The sequence below is a fragment of the Capra hircus genome, chromosome 5 (assembly GCF_001704415.2).
Source record: "Capra hircus breed San Clemente chromosome 5, ASM170441v1, whole genome shotgun sequence".
Taxonomy (NCBI): Eukaryota; Metazoa; Chordata; class Mammalia; order Artiodactyla; family Bovidae; genus Capra; species Capra hircus.
Genome location: NC_030812.1, coordinates 73081959 through 73103192, shown reverse-complemented (window position 1 = coordinate 73103192; position 21234 = coordinate 73081959). Strand labels below are relative to the sequence as shown.

Below are 21234 nucleotides of genomic sequence, written 5' to 3'. Positions count from 1 at the left end.
CCACTAGAGCACCAGGCAACCACCTAGACTCCTTCTTAGATTCCCATGCAAGTGATATTGCACACCTGTCTTTTCTGCCAGACTTACTTCACTGAGTATGATCACCTGTAGATCCATGCATGTCACTACAAAAGGCATTCTTCCATCCTTTTTATGGCTGAGTGATATTCCACCGTCTCTATGAACCACATTGTCTCTATCCCTGCATCTGCTGACAGCATCTGGGTTGCTTCCATGCTTTGGCTATTGTGAATAGTGCTGCTGTGAACATAGGGTGCGTGTATCTTTTCGAATTGGAACTTTTTCTTTTCCAAATGTATGCCCTGAATGGGATCGCTGGATCACAGGATAGCTCTATTTTTAGTTTTTAAGGAACTTCTTTACTGTTTTCCATAGGGCCACACCAATTTATATTCTCAGCAACAGTGTAGGAGGCTTGTCTTTTCTCCACATCATCTCCAATACTGATTGTAGACTTTTACTTGATGGCCCTTCAGATTGTTAAGGGGTGATCACTTGTTGTAGTTTTGATTAGCATACACAGAGGATGAGCTGGTTGGATGGCATCACTGACTCAATGGAGATGAGTCTGAGTAGACTCCCGGAGGTGGTGATGGACAGGGAGGCCTGGCGTGCTGTGGTCCATGGGGTCGTGAAGAGTCGGATGCGACTGAGCAACTGAACTGAACTGAACTGAACTGAATAATCACCAGTGTTCAGGCTCTTTACATATGCTGGCTAGCCATCTGTACATCTTCTCTGAAGAACGGTCTGTGTAGAGCTTCAGGCAGTGGCTTCTTGATGACCGTGGTGGTGATGATGGTGGTGGCAGCAGGGGTGTGGCAACACAGTGGATGGAGCATCTGGCAAGCATCCAGGTGCCCTTTGAGTTCAGGGTGCACCGAGAGACCGACGAAATTCCCATGAAATTCCCAGTGTTGTGTAGGAACAGGGATTGATTTGGGAAAACAGAAAGAAAGATGAAAGCAGAAGGCATCAACAGGTCAAGGAACTATGTGGTGTGTCAAGGAGATCAACCAGCCTGGGGTCAACAGACAAGACCTCTCTGACCCTCAGTTTCCTCCTCAGTTGGGGATGGAGCAGAATAAGATATTCTAGGACCATCTGCCTCTCTCCACATTGTGTTCCACAGACTTTAGTTCAATAAATATAAATGATTTACTGAGGCTTCCTTGTATTGACTGATGAGCTCAGCTGGGCTCCGGATGCCTGCCCTCCTTCCCAGGGAGCCTGTCGCCCAGGGTCTCAGGGAGCACGTCCTCCAGGGCTCCTCCGGCCTGCCCGCTGGGCTCGCATAAAGTCATTTCCCTCAGACCCTGGCCAGGCCCTCAGGGCCCATGTCGTCTGACTTGGGCTGAGCACTGGGATGCTCCTCCTCCAGCCCTGGGGACAAGGATGAACACGGGGCACCCAAGGGTGATTGAGAGCCGAGGGCTTGTGTGCAGGTGCAAGTGGGGGTCAGCTGTAAACAGAGGGGAGAGAGAGAGTACACGCCTCACCCAGGCGGCCTTCACGTTTCACCAGGACTCCTGCAGGAACTTCCAGAACAGTTTTCCTGTGCTTATCTGGGGGCAGTGCCCTGCCTCACCTGTCTATTTCCCACATAGAGCTAGAATGACTCTTAAGAATATTGGTCTTACCCCTACCTGCTTCCCCTCCTCCAAAGCTGCCTATGACTCTGGGCACAGACACTCAAAGCCTCCCTGCAGCCTAGCCTGCTGGAGCCTGTGGTCCCCCCTAGGGCAGAGCTGGATGCCAGGCTCACTCCATCCCCAGGAGCAGGACTGAGGGGCTGGGAGAAGTGGACAGGAAGGAGGGAAAGTCTATCCAAGGCCATGTTCTGACCAGGTCACCCATCTGGGATTGCACCTGCCACGACCTTCTGAGGAGCTGTAATGGGATGCCTCAGGCTCCTCCTCTCCAGGGAGGAGAGGGGAGCATCTGGGTGTAGCTCTCATCCCCTTGGGCCTGCTCCACAGGGCACCAAGTCTCTGTGTTTCCACATGTGGAGCATGTGAGCACCTAACAGTCTCCCACACCTGGAGCCCAGGATAGGAAGCCAGAGACCCGGGACCTGGAAATGATCCCAGGATGTCTCCTAAGTCCCTCCCCAAGTGCTGCAGAGCCGTCTCCACACTTTTGTCCAAACCTCCCTCGGAAGACTTTCCTCAGTGCCTCGGATTCCCTCTCAGCCCATGTTTCCCTGAGGCTTCAACCGGTCCTCTCATTCCTCCTTGAAGATGTCAGCAGTCATGGCCATCGCCTGCCTGACCTTCAGAAATGTGGGTTCATTCCTTCATCGGTTCTTCTTCAGTTCCGGGGGAATTCCCATCCTGCCCAGACTTCTCTGGGCAGGGTTTCAGGCACTGGGTACAGAACCATTCTGTGTCCACCCCCATCTCCCCCTGAACCCTTAGAGCTGGACTCCAGTGAGCTGAATGTGCGGCTGATGCAATTCCACGGTGACCCGTGTCAGGTGAGATCCTTGTGGTTCTGAGCAACAGAAACTGTGTCTGGCTAAGTGAGCACAGAAAAGGATGCACTGAGAGGGAAGAAGTCCAGGTCAGAGGACAGAAAGAAGCCCAAACATGCACAGTTCAGGGAGGACAAGAAGCAGGACATGTCCCCCTCCAGGATCCCACAGTCTGTCCCCTGAGGTCCCGTGAGCAGGGGGCTTAGGTCCAAACACCTGGAATCCCAGTGTCAAGTTCCCAAGAGACAGAATAACTTGGGCCTGGGGACGGTATCCTTGGACTAATAGTTCAGGCTGAAGGATGAGGAAGATGAATGAGTAACAGGGACCCGAACCTTGGGGGAAAATCTCAGGTAGAGAGGCTCCAGACTGAGTGCTTCCTGGATGCACACTTGCCCTCTGCCCAGACCAACAGACACGACTCTCCTCACGCTGTTCTGGGTCCAAGCACCCCACACACAACAGCAAGTGCACCGCCCACTTCCCCAGCTGGAGACAAACACGAATCACCTCCACCTGCTGCATCTGCAGGGGTGTCAGGGGTGAAGGGCCCCAGCGCGATGCCAGTGCTTCTCCTGGTCCATCGGGCTCCTTTCTCAGTATTCTGCATGTATATTATGTATGTGCAGCAACATGGAGGTGCAGTAGAGACCCAGGCCCCCAGGAACATTGCTCTCCCGATCCCAGTCTTCGCTGGGTCCCACTCCCTGTTCCTCTTTCCTGCGGGGAAATTCTCCCCTGTGGAGCCTGGGCTGGGCCATCGCTGTGTCAGCACTGTCACCTGGGTCCTAATCAGGACCTCACTGCACCTCTGAGAGCAGGTGCCTGTCACCCCAATGGAGGACAGGAGGAAGCTGGGCCCAGGGACCAGGAGAGTGGCTGATGCCCTGCCTGGGAAGGGCCATCCTGGGTGGGCCCTCTGGGTGCCTTGAGCCTCCTCCCTGATCCATGTTGAGCTGATTGGTCGGGAGAACGCAGGGTGTCCTGTTCCAGGAGGAAGTGAAGCCAGCATGTGGTGTTTCTGTAACTCAGCTCACCCTGGGTCCAGCGCAGTGTACCCACCCCCGTGTGAGCCCAGACTATGCCGCTGTCTGTCCCCACCTGCTGTCCCGTCCCCCGTGGGGAGAGGTGGCCGGGATGTGTGCTGCACACACATGCCCACCACCCAGGACCTGAGTGCCTCTGCGCAGAGCTTCTGTTGACAACTTCGCGTTTCTCTCATGCCTTGGTGCTGGGCATCTTTAAGATCCTGCTCCCATCTCTCAGAAATGCCTGGAAGTTCACATTAACTTGTTCTTTTTCAAAGGGTGCTGTCCTGCACCTCATACCAGTGATGACTGCTGAGTCTGGGCAGAGCCCTCCCTCCAAAGATAGGGACATTGTATTTGAAAGACAGCAGATGTGTTATGCCCAACCGTTCTTTAACCTGATAATTAAAGAAGCTGTATATTTCCTTATGAAAACACTACAACTAACAGTTCAGGTTCAGAAAATGGGGTAAAACTTAGAGAAGTAAAAGAATTCCCCCAGTAAGACTATTGGACATCTCCCTACAGTGCAGCTATGTTTTTAGAAGCAAACCTCAAGAATCTTGTCATTTCTTCTGTACATACTTCAGTTCATCCCTATATTTTAAAAAGGTCTTTGCCTGGTGGCCAGACCCTAAAGAATCTGCCCGCAATGCGGGAGACCCGAGTTCATATCCCTGGGTCGGGAAGACTTCCTGGAGAAGGGGATGGCAACCCACTCCAGTATTCTTGCCTGGAGAATTTCATGGGCAGAGGAGTCTGGCGAGCTACAGTCCATGGCTTCACAAAGACTTGAACACAAGTGAATGGCTAACACTTTGCAAATGTCTAAGTTCGCTCTGCCCATATTGTTGGAATTTAGGCTCTTGCAACTTCCTTCATTTTAAATAACACGGCAGTGAACATATTTGTGTATTAAGTTTTTCCCTCATCTTTGAGGCTGTTTTTCTGGGGGTGGGCCCTGCAGATGACATTGTTGGGGTAAAGGGAATGAGCGCTTAAAGGCTCCCTGTGTCTGACCCATCCCCCACGCCCCACCGCCACCCGCCCCGGGTGTCCCTGCAGGCTGACTTCGCCATCGAGCTTTGGCCAAGGCCAACTATGAGCGCATGTTCACACCGCCTGGCGCACAGCCTCCAGTGGCTGGATCCCAGGGCGTGGACCTAATTGAACAGGGGTGTCCTCAGTCTGTGGAGGGCCTGGCTTAGACGAAAGCTGGTTCTTCTCAGCAAATTGTGTTGCTTGCGCAGAGTATCTAACAATTGATTACACTCGTATGCTGGGTTACACCCAGTCTGGGCCCAGCCTCCTCGTCAATGACAGTTGTTGACGAGAGACTTGCCCTGTCACAGCGCTGCTCCCAAGCCACTTGTGGCCCTTGAGTGCCATCCTGCACCTGGCCCCTCTTTCTTGGCTTCCCCTGCTTCGCTCCTTAGCTTCCTAAGTATGTTGAAGCCCCTCTTGACTTTAAACTACCTGTTTAAAGAAACACTTTCTCTAATTACTGAAGGCAATGGCAACCCACTCCAGTACTCTTGCCTGGAAAATCCCAGGGATGGAGGAGCCTGGTAGGCTGCAGTCCATGGGGTCGCTAGGAGTCAGACGACTGAGCGACTTCACTTTCACTTTTCACTTTTCACTTTCATGCATTGGAGAAGGAAATGGCAACCCACTCCAGTGTTCTTGCCTGGAGAATCCCAAGGACGGGGGAGCCTGCTGGGCTGCCATCTCTGGGCTCACACAGAGTCGGACATGACTGAAGCGACTTAGCAGCAGCAGCAATGTACCAGAGCCCCGATGTCCACTGCCACCTTTGTTAGAAATGCACGGGGACCGGGACGCCAGCAGGTGAAATCCCTTCAGGGCCCAGGTTCTGTGTTTCTCTGCAAGTCTGACTCCTTACCAGTCCCGTGCTGGCCCCCATGTGCCCACTTCCTGGCATCCCTCCACCCCACTTTCCCTGCACCAGGAGAAGTCTGTGCGCAGAGCATTAAGACCGATCCAGGGCCTTGGTCTTTCTCTAGGACTCCGTGGTGGCTGGGGTGGCATGTGGTCAGTGGCCAGCTCTCCTCTTCTAGATCAAGGCCCTGGAGATCAAGAGAACCGACCGTGGCCAGGCAGTTTCTTGGCACCGGCCCACCTGGAGGAGGAGCGGGACCTAAAGATCACTGACATCATCATTGGCTTCCAGGCCTGATGCAGGGGCTACCTGGCTGGGAAGTGAGTCCCAGGACGCCCACCACCAGCTCAGGGCCCCCAGCTGTCCTGTGTGGAGGCACTGAGGAAGCAGGGCCTGGCCGCCTTCACCCAGGCAGGTGTCCCCTGGGGAGGCCCACATGGCTTTCCCGCCCCCCTGCTTCCTGGATTTCTGCCTGAGGTTTAAAATGAGCAGGTGGGAGGGGTGAATGTGCTCCGATTTTGCCTGCAGAAAAACCCCTGCCTCACAGTGTTCCTCTCTGTGTCCCTCCTGTAGGTGTGACACCCAGAGCCAGCTGTCCCCAGAGGACGCTGAGCTCTGGGGAATAGGCATCCTTGAGTTCCAGCAGCTCCTGTGGGGTCAGAGGCAGACTTGTGCAGGTCAGTGGGCAGGGTAGCTGCCCGTTTGTCCCTTGACTCCTCTGTGTCTGGGCTCTGGGGCGTCTGTCCTGGCCTGAACCCTGAGCTTTAGAAACACGGTGTCAAATGAATGTTTGCAGGACGTGAGCTGCTGACATTCTCCCACCAAACACAAGTCCCTGAGTTGCTGGAACAAAGCTCCCACCTCTTCCCTCCTCTCAGCTCCCTTATCTGCAAAACACATCAGATACATAACAGTTGGCTTTAAGACCAAACTACAGTTGGCTATCCTCATGGAATAATCTCCTGTCCCTCCCTCCAACCTGGGGGGAGGGGACCATAATGGCCCAGGGACGTTTCCTGGGATGAAGCCGCCCTGAGGGAAGGGCAGGGGGCCTCCGTGGGGCATCCAGGTCCACTGCAGCCACTTCTGCTTGAGGCAAACCAAGAAGTTCACCAGCAGTCCAGCTGCAGGCCTCTCAGACTGTGGGAACTTGAGCTGCTTTTCTTCATCTGTGAAACGGAGCCAGCACTCCTAGAGCTGATGTGAGATTCAGCAGGAAAGGCGTGGACGGTGCGAGCACAGTGCCTGGCACTCGCTCAGCCCCGCCCACAGAGGCTCTTTGCTCAGGAACCAAATGGAGGCAGGGCCAGCTCTCTGTTGCAGACTTCTCTGAGTCGCCAGGACACTGGTTTTCTGATACAAGTCTTCCATTTGGAGAGGAAAAAAATCTGTTGTCAGGTGGAGATAAGCCGAGGTAGAAAAGGGCAGCGTGCTCTCAGCCCTTCCCACGAACTTCTGCCTGCACCTTACGGCAGTGACCACCAAGGCTGGGCCTCCTCCTGTGGGCCACAGGGACTAAAGGCGCTAGTTCCGTCCCTGCCAGCAGGGCTCAGTCCAGAGGGATCTGATCCTAAGGGGTGGGGCGAAGGGCACGGACAGAGTGGCTGAGGGATGACCTTAGGCCCCTCTTCCAGGCACCAGGGAGCAGAACAGGAAACAGTGGACGCAGAGGGCTTCTCAGAGGAGGTGGTGCCAGATTTGGGCTTTGCAGAACGCATTTCTCCCGGCTGGATGCAGCAGGTGTCCCTGGCAGAAGAACCTAGAAGTGTGAGTAAATCCTAGAAGCCACCTGGACGTGGCCCTCAGCGCAGAGTGTGACCAACATGCACTGAGCAACTGGTCTGTTCTGGGACTGTACCTCATGCTGCCGGCACGAAGGGGAATGAGGCAGGCAGGCTGGCGAGTGTGGGGTTGGAGGGGTGAGAAGATGGAAATGAGGGGGGAGCGATTTGCCAGGGGACTCACGGTGTGTTGGTGGCAGGTCTTCCTTCATGGAGCCTGAGACAGAGTGGGCCGTGTCAAGAAGCACGTGGAATGTCAGGACTGGGCTTCTTTCTCTAAGTGGGTCAGCTGGAGGTGGAGATAGTCCCAGGGCGAGGCCTGGTGGGCAGGGTGTTTGTCTGACTTGAACCACTCAGAAGTGAGGGTTTGCTTCCACTTTTGCTTCCCAGCGTGCATCTAGGCGCAGAGGGTGTGTGTGGTCACTGCAGAGATGCACAGCTGGCAGCTGTGTCTGCACAGCTGAGAACATCTGGATCTTGTTCACACTCAGCCAGAGGAAAAGCCCTGGGTAAGCAGAGGGGAGGGACCCTGCCCATCTCCCCATCCTCAGGATGAATGTCTGAGAAAGGGTGATGTCACTAGTTGACAGAAGAAGGGAACTGAAGCTCAGAGAGGTGAGGTCATGGCCGAGGCAGCAGGTTAAGCAGGGGCAGAGCCTGGATGTGGAGGCAGGTGTGTCTGAGGGCTTCCTCCCAGCTGAGGGCCCCTAAACAGAGCAGAGGGAGGGTGGCACCTTTAGGTGGGCTCAGCTCAGGATGTGGACTCCTGAGACATGAGCAGTGACCCCAGAAGGAAGGTGGGTGTTGGGTGTGCTTAGTACTTTGAGAAATTGGAGGAAGCAGACAGGGTGGAGGAAGACAGGGGAGTCAGAGCCTCTCCTCCTATGGCCTGGCCACCTTAAAGCTGTCCCCAGGGTGCTAGGCTGGGGCTGATGGGGGAAAGCGAATTTTTTTCAGTTACAGGGAATCAAGGTTTGTTGAAAAACCTTGCCTCTGAGAGCCAGGCTCAGTGCCAGGCCCTGGGGGACACTGAGGCCTGGAAATAGACAGGAAACCAAGTGGGGAGTCGAAAGGCTTTGGCTTCCTGTGTTTGCCAGGCCCTCTGCTCGGGATGTGGCTGATGGGAGGTCCTGTGTGGGGAACGTGGTGCTGCCGGAAGAAGTGAGAAGGGCTCACTGCACAAGGTCCACATATATCCCTGTGCTGCAATGTTAAGATAAAAAGCCAAAGTCTACAGACATCAGTATAACAGGAGGGGCATGAGCTTAGATCTATGTTTTTTACCGGCAGAGACAACCCTAGAAATGTTGGGTTATTAAAATCACATTCCCACCCCTCCCTCGGGCCCATGTCCCAAGGTCTGGTCTTGGCCACCTCCCTGCCCACAGAGAGCTGTGTGACCCTGGGCAAGCTACCTCGTGGGGAATTGTTTGTTGTATTCTCTTACTAAGTTTTTAAAAGCTGATTTCCATTTTTCCCTCTGGGTGCAGATGTTTTTTCTGACCTGGTTTATGGGATCCTTGACAATTTTTATTTCTAAGAGTTCAGTAAGTCAGAATTTCCATTATATCTTTCCATTATATCTGAAATGTGTGTATTTAGAAAGGCTTTCTCAAATCAATGTCATTTTTAATGCTTCCTTCAGTCCCTTCAGTTTTTTTCTCTCTGGTGTACGTTGGATCCTTTTGAATGATTGATTGATTGGGATCTTTAGTTTCTTCTCCACCTCGTTCTCTTCCTCTTTTTCTCCTTCTCCCCTCCCTCCTTTTCTAATTTTAACAGGGGGAACTGGGGTAGTGCTGTGTCATCAAGAAGCTGCTTGTTTCATGTCCCCATAAGCAGTCCCACACCTCATATTTTGGCCAGGCTGTGCCCAGGAGGGCGGAGGGGGCCCAGAGGCCCTGGACAGGAGGAGCAGCAGAGAAGAGACAGGGCCCCTGATGATGCGGGAAGGGTTCTCAGACCTGGAGAAACTGAGCAAAAAGGGACCACTCCCAGGAAAGTGCAGCCTCAAGAGGAGCTGGGGAGCAACTGGAGGAAGGTAGCAGAGGGAGGCTTGGAGCTGGGCCTCCAGGGACAAGTAACCCGTCACACGGTGAGGCCAGTGGGGAAGCACATGCATGGGGAGGGCAGCCTGTGCCAGGGAGCTGTCAGTCTCCTGCAGCAGGCCCTGTGGAGACAGAGAGGGTGAGGAACACGGGAGCTCGGGCAGTCGGGAGAGTCCAGGTGCTCGGCCAGGGACTTTCTTAACGACCCTTTCCCTTCCCAGGGAGGGTGACTGCAGGCACACAGGGAGATGGTTGGGAGAATCTGTCTGCCCACGAGGAGGGGAGGGATGCATGCCTGGCCATGCAGCTGGCCAGGGACAGGCTTCTCCAGGGTCCTCCCCTCTCCCACCAACAGCCTTTCCAGAAAGGGACCAGTCAGAGGCTAACAGAGGAGGAAGCCCTGGTGAGGAATCCAGCAGAGGAAGCACCATCAGCATCCACACCCAGCTGAGGCCCCAGACAAGGGTCAGGGCCAGGCCAAGAATGGGAGAGAAGGGCGGAAGGATGAGGTCGAGGGTTCAGATGCATTTACAAAGTTTTGGCATCATCCAGGACCCAGCTCTTTCTGCCCAAGCCCTCCTCTTCTCTCTGCCTTGGCTCTTGGTCCTCGTGTTTCATGATGTCATTCAGCTGCCCTGGCTCCTGGGTCATGCAGCTTCCAGGCAGAGAGGGCAGCACGGGACCAGCCAGCTCTCCTCTCCCACCTGCTTCAAGGTAGACCTGCTGGTGCGAATTCTCTGCCATCCACACAATCAGTGCCTCCAGCCTCCACCACCAGGCACACTCCCTAGTGAACAAGTTACTCTTCCTGAGTGACAACCCCAGGCATCACAGAGAGAAGGTGACAGAAAGATTCTAGGATGGGGGCTCAGGTGAGGGGATTTGGGGGAGGCTCTAAGGAAATGGGGGCTTCCCTGATAGCTCAGTTGGTAAAGAATCTGCCTGCAATGCAGGAGACCCCAGTTAGATTCCTGTGTCGGAAAGATCCGCTGGAGAAGGGAAAGGCTACCCACTGCAGTATTCTGGCCTAGAGAATTCCATGGGGTTGCAAAGAGTTGGACATGACTGAGAGACTTTGACTCTCTCACTAAGGAAATGGGTGCACTCTGATTAGGTGACACAGAAAATGATGGGCACTTCTGTCAGTGGGGGTCTCGGCAATTCATCTCTGGAGAGGCGAGACCAGAGTGAGCATAAACGTGTGATTGGTAAAGAAGGAGCAGTTCTGCTTTTCACCCCAGGGAGGAGGTGTGGTGTTGGTGGGGGTGCAGTGATGGGTGATTGCTGTCTCCTTTGCTCCAGCTCTCAGGGAGACCCTGTGTGAGGCTGGAGTTCTGTGAAAGTCTTTGCATCCAACGGGAGAAGAGCATCGCCCTGTTGTGATACCAGGCCAGCCTTGGGATGTCGGGGGTATTCTTTCCTTCTCAGTCCTTTATAATGGTCACATAAATAGACAGAAGGCAATGTGCCCATAGATTTTAAGACTTCTCTTATCATTAAATTCAATTAACAATGAAATATTTCCCACTACACTTTCTCCTCTTTCTTTCCCACTGCAGTTTCTCCTCTTTGCAGCATAGCTACCTTTTGTAAGCTTTATGTCTCCCTTCTTAGCCACACTTGATATAAACTCTTCTCATTGAATTATTATGAACTCATGACCTTTCTCAGAATCAACTTGGCCCAATGAAACATGATCATAGTATTCACTTTCCATCGTCAGCAGCATTATTATATGTGAGTTACATTACAGTGGCTCAGTCGGGTCCAACCCTTTGTGATCCCATGGACTGTCAGAGGAGCCTGGCTCCTCTGTCCATAGAATTCTCTAGACTGGAATACTGGAGTGGGTAGCCATTCCTTCTCCAGGGGATCTTCCCAGGGCTCGAACCCAGGTCTCTCACATTGTAAGCAGATTCTTTACCATCTTAACCACCAGGGAAGCTCATTTTATGTGGGTGCCCCTTCTAAATGCTGCTCTGAACGTTTCCAAGAGAATCTGTGCCTTTGGGGGTGTATAGATGCCAACCTGTGGATATAGAGGCCGGCCTGTGGAACTGACCTCCCCTTCGAGGAGTCTGGCTTCCTCTGAGTGGACAGAAGCCCATGGGGGCACAGGTTTGTGGGCAAGGCGCTGCTGGATGATGGATCTGTTTAAGGCCACACTTCACTGTGATTGTCCTGCTTTACGAGTATTATCATCCCTCCTTTCCCTAGAGAACCTGGCTTCATCATCACAAACACGTCTCCTACACTGACAGTTGTCACATCAGGTCTCAGGCTTGTTTCTTTTTGTCTCTTAATCCAATTCCTTCCTCCAGTTTTATGTGGTGGCACCAGAAATCAACCCATTCTACTAACTACTGCGAAGTGACTTCTGCTTTTATAAAATTAAAAAAATCCAAAAGACTAAAAGCATAAGTTTAAAACAAATCAGTTTATACAGAGGGTTCTGCACACCCCTTTGTAGTAAAAAGCACTTTCAGTTATTTGCTTTAGCAATATCCTTCGATAATTTCCTTACTTACAGGGTCATTGAGAGAACTAGAAATAAGCGAATGCTTGAGCAGCACTTAGAATGCTGCCTGGTGGAAAGTGCGAAGTCGTCAACCACAATAGCTAATAAATATTAAATATCATATTTTTCTTTTCCTAATTTAAAAAGTCTGATACTATTAACTTACTTCTTACCAGGGAAGGTGATGATTTCAGTTATTTTTATACTTTTTCTTATATCCATCCCTATCTTCTCCTAATATCATTATATCACTAATCTTGCATCTTCTATTAGAAAACTTTGTGGTTATATGCACTTTATTTGTGCCATTATTTCTTAGGCCCTCAGGTTCAGCTGGTGTTTCTTGGTCCCCCACTTTGTAAAATGAGACTAATTCTCTTTCTCCCTTCAGTGCTTCAGCTCCCACCTTCTAGAAGTGTGATTTAATATTTACATTGATTGACAGCAAAGAAATTTAGTTCTCATATTTAAATGCTTTGTTCTAAAAGTTAAAAGTCAGAGAAGAGAATTTACATTTTTGATGTTTTAAACATTTTCTCTTGAGTAACTTGTATTAATACTCTGTATTTGCACACATATTTTGGCATAGCTTTAGTTCTTCCTGATGTGTGGAATTGCCTTTGTTTTCACGCCTTGCACTGTCTATCTTCAAATTTCCTCCATTTCTTTGCCCCTGTGCCTCATATGATACCGAGTCCCCTGTCCCCACAGACTCTGGACATTTTACCCCATTCTGAATTGGTTTCTCTCTAGATCTGCTGTGTGCCCAGCTTGGAGTCCCTTCTCTCTGGGTTGATGTTCCTGATTCCTGGATCACATTCAGGAATCCTTCTTTCTCTTGGTTATACTTTGCATCACCACACCACACACACACACACACACACACACACACACACACACCTTTTCTTTGCCTCTGCACCTCACTCTCAAGTAACTTGCTAAGGAATGATTGTGAATAGCAACGTTTCTATTCTCAATTTAGATCCATTTCTTCTGTCATTAAAAAAATTTTCTGGAAGCTTTTTTTGACCTTCTTTTCCAATCTTTCTTTAGACTTATTTTGTAAACACTTATTAATTCACAAGATTTTTTTTGTCTGTTTCATTTTTTCCCACTTCTCAGTGAATCTCATTTTATGAATAAAAATCCCTTTTAATTGACTTAACGACCTGGGTTCAAGTTTTAAAAATTATTTTCTTCTTCAAAATTGTCCATCCATCCCTTCTGGTGTCATCTTTCATCTGTTTATCTTAGTCACCCTTTTCCACATTGTCATCATTTCCATGTGTCTAATCCTGGATGACCCATTCATATTTTAGAGGGAATAAGTTGACTGGTAAGCTTCCCTGTAGAGTGCTTGCCTGAGGACCCCTAAATTCCAGAATACAGAAGTATTTTTTCTGGAGTCTCTGAACTAAGATTTTCCTCTGTCTGGTGTGGATTTGGGTGACTATGTGATGGGATGTGGGTTGCTGGGACTATCCCCTGCTTTCTCCTCTGTGTCACCCTCATTTTGCTCTAAGCAAGCATTCCTCTTGCCTGTACACCTTCTCCCCGTTTCTTCCCTCCTCTCCTCTAGATTCAGCAGTCACTTCTTCATCCAGTCAGTCTTCAAGCTATTGCTGAAGACTCTGGGCTCCTGTTGCCCACATTCTTGGCTTTATATTAGCAGCAGAGTACCGAGAGGCGAGGTATGGGCTCTTGAGCCCAGTAAGTGGGTTGAAACCTAGTCTGTCATGGACAAGATTTCTGACCTTGGACAATGCACATAACATCTATGAAAAAAGGAGGGGAGTTGGGGTGCATATCTCAAGGGTTACTGGAATAATCCAAATTATGTTCGGTAAAGTCTTAGATCAACTATCATACAGAACAAAGACCACAAGCACAGAGACTCCCCCATCAGTAGCCATTATTATAACTGCAAGCATGTTTCCTATCACTTCCGTCAGGTCTCAGGAGGAGGAGCTGATGAATGCACTTTTGTCTTCTTACAACACTGCTGAATGTAATCAACGTTTGCTTTCTTTCATCATCTACCAAGGCAACGTAATCCCAAACAGAATTAAAAAATTCTCTCTCAGTAAAGATCTGTTTTAAAGTAGAGACTTCTGAGAATTGGCAAGATTAAAGAATTGACACCCTCATATATGAATATAACTGTAATAAATTGGTGCAAGTTTCATACAGGAAGAGTGTTCTTTACACTACCATTTACACAAACAATTTGAAACAACCCAAAAGTGCAACAGTTGGGGAGGACAGCAGAGAGGACTGGGCGCCATCCAGGAACCCAGCTGCCCAGGGCAGGGCTGCAGGGAGGGGGCTTGTGGGAGAAAGGCTCCTGCAGAAGCAAGGAGGGTGTGGGCTGTGGGAGCTACAGCACCAGAAACTTTATCAAGACAGAGACTCAGGCACAGGGAGCAAGACATCATTTTGGAATAAAAAGAGTCATTTACCAATTAACATATAGCCCCAGGTAAGTATTTTTGTATATTGTTGAGAGTACAGCATAGTTATCATTAACCTGCTATTTGAATCAGGAAGGCTTGGGTTCAAATCCAGACACTGGCACCAGCATGAAGTCTTGGGCTGACCCATCTTTACCTGAGTTTCAGGAGCCTGCATGTCATAGACACTGAATCAACATGAGTTATTACCAGTTAGTGACCCAGGTGTCCAGCCTCACACACTTTCCAGAGCATTCCTTTCCATGTTCCTTTCTATGAGTTCTTCTGTCTCTGGTTTTATTGCTCCTATAACTTCACAGATGGCTGTCTCCTGTCTGATTGCCTTCTCCCCGTGCCCCAACAGGAGAGCAGGACTCTGACTCAGCTTGGAAGGAGCTGCAGGAGGTGAGTGACTTTCCTTAACTAACAGCCAGCAGAGCCCAGGGGACAGAGAAACGCAGAGGGTTAAGTCCCTGGTGGCACTGGTGGCTGTCCCAGGGGAACCCACCGGAGGCCTCCTCCGTCACTGCTCCCTGCAGCCGCTGTTCACTCGTGATCTAGCCCACAGCCTGTTTTCTCTTCCCCAAGGGTGAAGCCACACCTCCTTCCAGCCTGACTTGGACGGGTGGGCCAAAGGGACATCTCCGAGACCCTGCTGCTGCCATCATGAGCTCCACAGACCTCTTTTACTGCTCAGGTACTCAGCTATCTCTTGTCTGGCTGGTTTCCACTTGTGATCCAGAATTGAGGGTGGTGCTTCCAGGCTGAGACAACCCACAAAGGAATCAAAAACCAAGAAGGGGGTGGCTAAGCATTCTGGAGCCCTCCAGAGAGGCCAGGGGAGCCCCCCACATTCGGGGTTCTATCTGGACATCCTCAACCCCAACCCTCTCCTCAGGGCACCACAGCACGGTGTCTACTTCCTTCTCCACCACCGTCCAGCAAGGGTCTCCGAAGTGAGGCCAAGACAGCCCACGGTGAGGGGGACAGCTGATGGGGATCCCCAAGGTCAGGCAGGAGAGGGAGAGGAGGTCCCCCAACATCCCTGGAGCTTCTCCTGCCCTCTCCCTTGCTCTAAGCCTCCTTCTGCTCCCAGACCCTGCGGTGTCACCACAGAGGCTGTTTCCTCCAGTTCTCGCCCTGCCACCCCCCTACCTCAGCCACTCTGCAAGGGTTAGAGGACCCTGAACTGAACTCAGGTCAGGACTGTGCCACCTCAGTCCTCAGGGAGAGATGGTCAGAGCTTCAACATATGAATTGGGGCAGAGGGGACACATATGTCCCCACCCATAATACCAGGGACATTTGGTCAGGAAGATGGACCTTAAACACTTTTTCAGTTCAGTTCGGTTCAGGTGCTCAGTCATGTCAAACTCTTTGCAACCCATGGCCTGCAGCATGCCAAGCCTCCCTCTCCATCACCAACTCCCAGAGTTTACTCAAACTCATGTCCATTGAGTTAGTGATGCTATCCAGCCATCTCATCCTCTGTTTTCCCCTTCTCCTCCCACCTTCAATCTTTCCCAGCATTAGGGTCTTTTCAAATGAGTCAGTTCTTCACATCAGGTGGCCAAAGTGTTGGAGTTTCAGCCTCAGCATCAGACCTTCCAATGAATATTCAGGACTGATTTCCTTTAGGATGGACTTGTAGGATCTCCTTGCAGTCCAGGAGACTCTAAAGAGTCTTCTCCAGCACCACAGTTCAAAAGCATCAGTTCTTCAGCGCTCAGCTTTCTTTATAGTCCAATTCTCACATCCATACATGACTACTGGAAAAACCATAGCTTTGACTAGACAGACCTTTGTTGGCAAAGTATGTCTCTGCTTTTTAATATGCTGTCTAGGTTGGTCATAACGTTTCTTCCAAGGAGCAAACTACTCAACGCCATTTCCATTTCACCACAATTTCTTCTAATTTTATTTTTTTCTTTTTCCATCTAGAGAGTGAAACTGTTTTTAAAGTTGTTGTTGAGCATTCCCAGGTCACACAACAGAAACTGAAGGTCGTACTCCGATATACGAAGAAATTTGTAGCTACCACCAGTTTACCCAGGTAACATGCATGGCTGCACCAGGAATGTCACTCAGATCCCTCTGCCCCAGGCCAGGTTCCTCCTGGCAGGCATACCTCCTCCAGGCAGCATCCTATAATTGGAGTCAAGGATGTTCCTTCTCAAGATCCCAATAGCAGTGTTTCCTTCATGTCATTTGCTGGCAGTGAATGGCCTCGGGTTGAGAAGAGATGAAACCTGCTACAGCGTCAGGTTATGTGACCTTGGACATGTTACTGAACTGCTCTCTGCCTTAATTTCTTCATATGTTCAGTTTTATTGTGAGGACACTGAGATCATGCATGCAAAGTGCTTTGCATGATGGCTGACACAGAGTAGGTGCTCAATTAATATTAACTTTGAAATAACTTCTTGGGAAGAGATAGGGGGCAAAGATCTTTTTCCTGGAGAGGAGGACAAATAGGGTTCACTTTGGAACAAGTCAGTAAATCCTGCCAACATCCTTTTGTGTTGCTGGGGATTCTAACTAGAGCCCTTTCCTTCCCCATCTTAGGAACTGTAACAACCCTGCAAGATCCAACTGGTCCATATGGCAGAGATGCTGGAGAGGAACTGGGTGGAGCTGGTGGGGTCCTGGCTTAGCCCTGCCTGGCTCTGGGGCTCTGGGCTTATGTTTTGGAGCCCCAGGTCTGTTCTGTGTCCAGTGGGAATAGCAGTTCAATCTGATGGACTATGGTGATGGCCTCAGAGTGAACTGCAGGTCAGAGGTGGGGAAGCAAATGTAATCATCTTGTCCAAAGGCCCAGGGAGGCCTGGACCAGGGTCAGACCCAGGGTCAGGGTGGAGCAGAAGGTCCAGGTTGGAGGACGAGCAGGCAGGCTTGGGCAGCAGGGCCAGGACTAGAGTGCAGAGAGTGGGCCCCGAGGACACAGAGCTGAAGGGGCTGTGATGCTAACAGAGGTTCCAGGAGTGGGAGGGGGGACATTTCTTTCTTCCCTGACGGGATCCCCTCATGCTGGGCTAGAGGGCCCTGGGTGATCATGTCCTCCACACCCTGCCTGGGACCTGGGTTCTCACTCCATCTGGGACCCTCTTCTAGTCTATGTGGAGTGGCCCTGACAATGGGAAGGCCATGTGGCTCCCTGAGCCTCCAGAGTCACAGTGAGTGGCTATGATTGCGTGTCATTTGAGGGATTCTGAGGAGCCTCACGCAGCCCCACCAAAGAGGAGAACACTTCCTCCACCCGCTGTGCAAGTGCCGGTCTCTTCAGGATTAACAATTCAGATGGGTGACTCCTCAAGTCTCTTGAGTCTTGGAGAGGGTGTATGAAGTTGCACATGGCCTTGGGGAGCAGGCATGTTTACCAGCTAACATGTAACATCCGAGAGGTCAGGGATGCTGGGAGATGGGTCAGGAGTCAGTGAGGTGAGCCAGAGGGTCCAAGGGAACCAGGGCTCACAGCACATCTCCCGCTTCCCTGTCAGCTGGGGAAGTGGATGGGCCCAGTGAGTTTTCAATGGAAAGATCAAGGGCACAAGCCTTGGAAGAGAGGAGATGCCAGGCAAACTGATCTTTAAGGTGCCTTCTACCTCTGACTTTTGGTGTTTTTTTTTTTTTTCCTAAGTATGAAGAGTTAGCCAACCTGCAAAATCTGAGGACACAGTCTCCAGGACTGTCCTTATATTTAACACCAGTAGCAAGTTTGGGGGTTCCCATAATCACCGTCAGGTTTGAGAATTCCCTAGAAGGATTCTCAGAGCTCACTGAAGATGTCGTCATCCCGGTTATGGTTTATTATGGGAAAGGATGCAGTTTCAGCCACGGGGATAGTCTAGGCGGGTTTCATACACAAAGCTTCTGTGTTCCCAGGATGCTTTCCAGCCTTGGATTCAGTGTGTGGCAGGACACGCATAGCACTGCCTGCCAGGGAATCTCACCCACTTAAAAACAAATTATCCTAACTTGTGGTCTCCAGCTCCTCCCAGCGGTCATACTAATGCCCTAGAGTCCAGCTCCTCCAGAGGTCAGAACTGATACCACGTGACCCAGAGGCCCCATCGCGAATGTCACCTTTTCTGTTTGTCCAGTGAACAAAGGCCAGAGCAATTAAGGACACTCCTATCAGCCAGAACATTCTAGGGGCTTAGAGACCACTTCCCAGAATCAAGGGCTAAAAGCAGATTGACTTCTCACTACACACTGAGGTCCACAAATGAAGGGTTTTCTGCTTCAATCAAACTTCTCTGTTTCTCTGTGGAGTGCCCACCCTACCAACTCTTGGCAAGTGATGGTTTTGACCTGCCCCCGAGTGTCTTTACCAAATGCCTACCTTAATTGTATCCTAATATGACTTTTGCATATCTTTTCCACCATTGATAAGTCTATGGAGCATTTACAATGTCCAAATATGTGCTTAATATAAAAAGAAACACTTATAAACCTTTAAAAAACAATTTCTGTAATTTATGCAGAATAGATCCTGTCCAGCCTATTTTTACAGACAAACAAATTGTCTTAATTCCTTGACCTTCATTATTACAGGGAGGAGGCAAAGGTACTACATGAATATCTGAACAGCCTGAAAACAAACATGAGTGGGAAGGACCCATGCACACTCCAACAAGACCAGCTGGACAGAAAGACGTTTTTGGAGGAGTTTCCTGAGATGAAACAGGACCTGGAGGAAGACACAGAAAAGATCCGCGCTTTTGCAGACAAAGTTGACAAGGTGCACAAGGACTGCACGATCTCCAAGGTGGTGGCCCACTCCACTGGCGCTGTGTCTGGCATCCTCAGCATCGTTGGCCTGGCTCTGGCACCTCTGACAATGGGGGCCACTCTGCCTCTCTTGGCCACTGGGTTAGGGCTGGGCATAGCATCTACTGTGACCAGTGTGTCCACCAGCATCGTGGAACATGTAAACACATCATCAGCAGAAACCAAAACCATTCAACTGCTGTCCCATGACAGAAAGAAATGGAAGGTAATCGAAGATATACTCCTTAACAGGAAACTTCAAATTATTTCTGCAACGAGGTCATTCATCAGTGTCCTACAAACCATTGAGAAGAATTTCCAATTAATCAGGGTGATAGAAGGCAGCCCTGCCTTAGCAGCCAAAGTCAAGTTCTTCATAACCAATGGGAAAACCTTCATTCATGGCAGCGTTCAGGTGCCAAAAACTTTTGGCGGCATGGCTTCAACAATGGCAAAAGGAGTCCGTATCACTGGCATAGTCATGTCATGTATCGGCCTTGTGATAGATGTGGGCTTCCTGGTGAAAGAGTCAATACATTTACATGATGGAGCAAAGACAAAGTCAGCTGAAAAGCTGAGGCAGAGGGCCCAGGAGTTGGAAAGCATATTGGAGTTACTCACTGAGATCCATGAGAATCCGGCAGGAGGGCTTGATTCTCTCAACCCCAGAGGATTGCAGGGACCAGGGACATTTGCTGGTGTCTCAGAGGCAGATTGTTAGAGGGGAAAAGGAGGGGAGAGAGCATTGATGGTGCTGGGTGTTAGGAATTTGGCATTTCTGGAGCTGAGCACAGCAAGGGAGAGATGGATGCAGGTGGCAGATGAGGGCAAAGAAAGAGCCTGGAGCCCGGACTAAGGGAGGAGGGGGGCTAAAGAGTGAGGGCAGGGGAGAAACCACTTATGTTGGACTAAAGCACACACTGGGGGTAGAATAAAGGGAAAGGCAGGTGGAACTAGCTGTGGAAGCCCAGGAATACGAAAGGGTTGAAAATGAGAGAAAGTCAGAGTGAGGACTGTTGGGATCCAGGAGAAGTAGCTGGGGCTCCTCTGTCGCCCTCCTCAGGGTGTGATGTCCCAGCGAGAAGAGTCTCCCCCTGGTGGTGTTCTCCGGCCCTGTGTCTTCAGCATCAGTTCACCTTCGATCCCAGCAGGTTTTTATTAATTAGGCAGGGGCTTCATTGTTTGATTGTGTGTTTTTATCGAAGTGTAGTTGACTTACAGTATTGTGTGGGTTTCTGGTGTACAGCCAAATGTATTGACCACACATGTAGCTGTGTGCTAACAGTAAAGCCTTGTTGTTTGTCTATTTTAGGTATGGTGGTGCGCATCTGTTAATCACATATCCCTATTTACCCTTCCTCCCCTTTCCTCTTTTGTACCATAACTTTGTTTTCTTTGTCTGTGAGGCTGTTTCTGATTTGTAATAATTTCATTTGTACTACTTTTCAGATTCCACCTATAATTGAGATCATACAATGTTTGTCTTTCTCTGACTGACTTACTTCATTTACAATAATCTCTATGTCAATCCAAGGAGCTAAAAACAGCATTGTTTTATGCTTTTATGGCTGGGCACTATTCCAGTTATTTCGCATCTCTTTTCTTCTATTGATGGACACTTAGGGTGCTCCCATGCTGTTATAAAGAGTGCTGCTATGAGCATTGGCGTGCATGTTGCTTTTTGATTAGAGCTTCTGTCTTTTCCAGAAGTGCTGACTCATACAGTAACTCTATATTTAGTTTCTTAAGGAAACTCCATGCTTTTCCACGGGCTTCCCAGGTGACTCAGTGGTAAAGAATCCGCCTGCCAATTCAGGAGACGTGCGTTCGATTCCTGGGTTGGCAAGATCCCTGGAGAAGGAGATGGCAATCCACTCCAATATTTTTGCCTGGAAATAGTCCATGGAGCAAGGAGTCCGGCAGGCTACAGTCCATCAGGTCAGTAAGAGCCTGACACGACTGACGACGAACACCGGATCTCCTCACCTTGTGTTCTCTAGACTTTATTTCAATAAATGGCACGGGTTCACTGAGGCTTCCTTGTGCTGACTGAGGGGCTCAGCTGGGCTCCGGATGCCTGAGCTCCTTCCCCGTGAGTCTGTCGCCCAGGATCTCAGGGAGCACGTCCTCCATGGCTCCTCCTGCCTGCCATCTTGTCATTTCCCTCAGACCCTGGAGCCCCAGGCCCCATGGGACGCCCGGGGGAGCCCATGTCATCTGATTTGGGCTGAGCTCAGTGATGCTC

The 21234-nt window shown here is 50.4% G+C and overlaps 1 protein-coding gene across 6 annotated transcripts; it reads left to right on the top strand.

The window, feature by feature from the left end:
• Positions 6886–20820, top strand: LOC102171143 (apolipoprotein L3). 6 transcript variants are annotated; one of them, XM_018048269.1, is made up of 7 exons: positions 6886–7189; positions 7594–7712; positions 13722–13777; positions 14584–14624; positions 14808–14916; positions 16161–16272; positions 18774–20820. In XM_018048269.1, exons 5-7 carry the CDS (start codon positions 14886–14888, stop codon positions 19708–19710), a joined length of 1080 nt encoding a protein of 359 aa, XP_017903758.1. In that variant the 5' UTR covers positions 6886–7189; positions 7594–7712; positions 13722–13777; positions 14584–14624; positions 14808–14885; the 3' UTR covers positions 19711–20820. The 6 variants fall into 6 exon arrangements, with proteins under 6 accessions (XP_017903758.1, XP_017903756.1, XP_017903757.1 ...); XM_018048267.1 differs by having other exon boundaries at positions 14540–14624; XM_018048268.1 differs by lacking the exon at positions 13722–13777.

Bases quoted from the DNA above. Each gene is read 5' to 3' on its own strand.
- LOC102171143 (XM_018048270.1), top strand. From the start codon at position 14,886: ATGAGCTCCACAGACCTCTTTTACTGCTCAG. The intron at 14,917-16,160 runs GTACTCAGCTAT...TTTTCCATCTAG, and splicing joins AGACCTCTTTTACTGCTCAG to AGAGTGAAACTGTTTTTAAA. The intron at 16,273-18,773 runs GTAACATGCATG...TCATTATTACAG, and splicing joins GCTACCACCAGTTTACCCAG to GGAGGAGGCAAAGGTACTAC.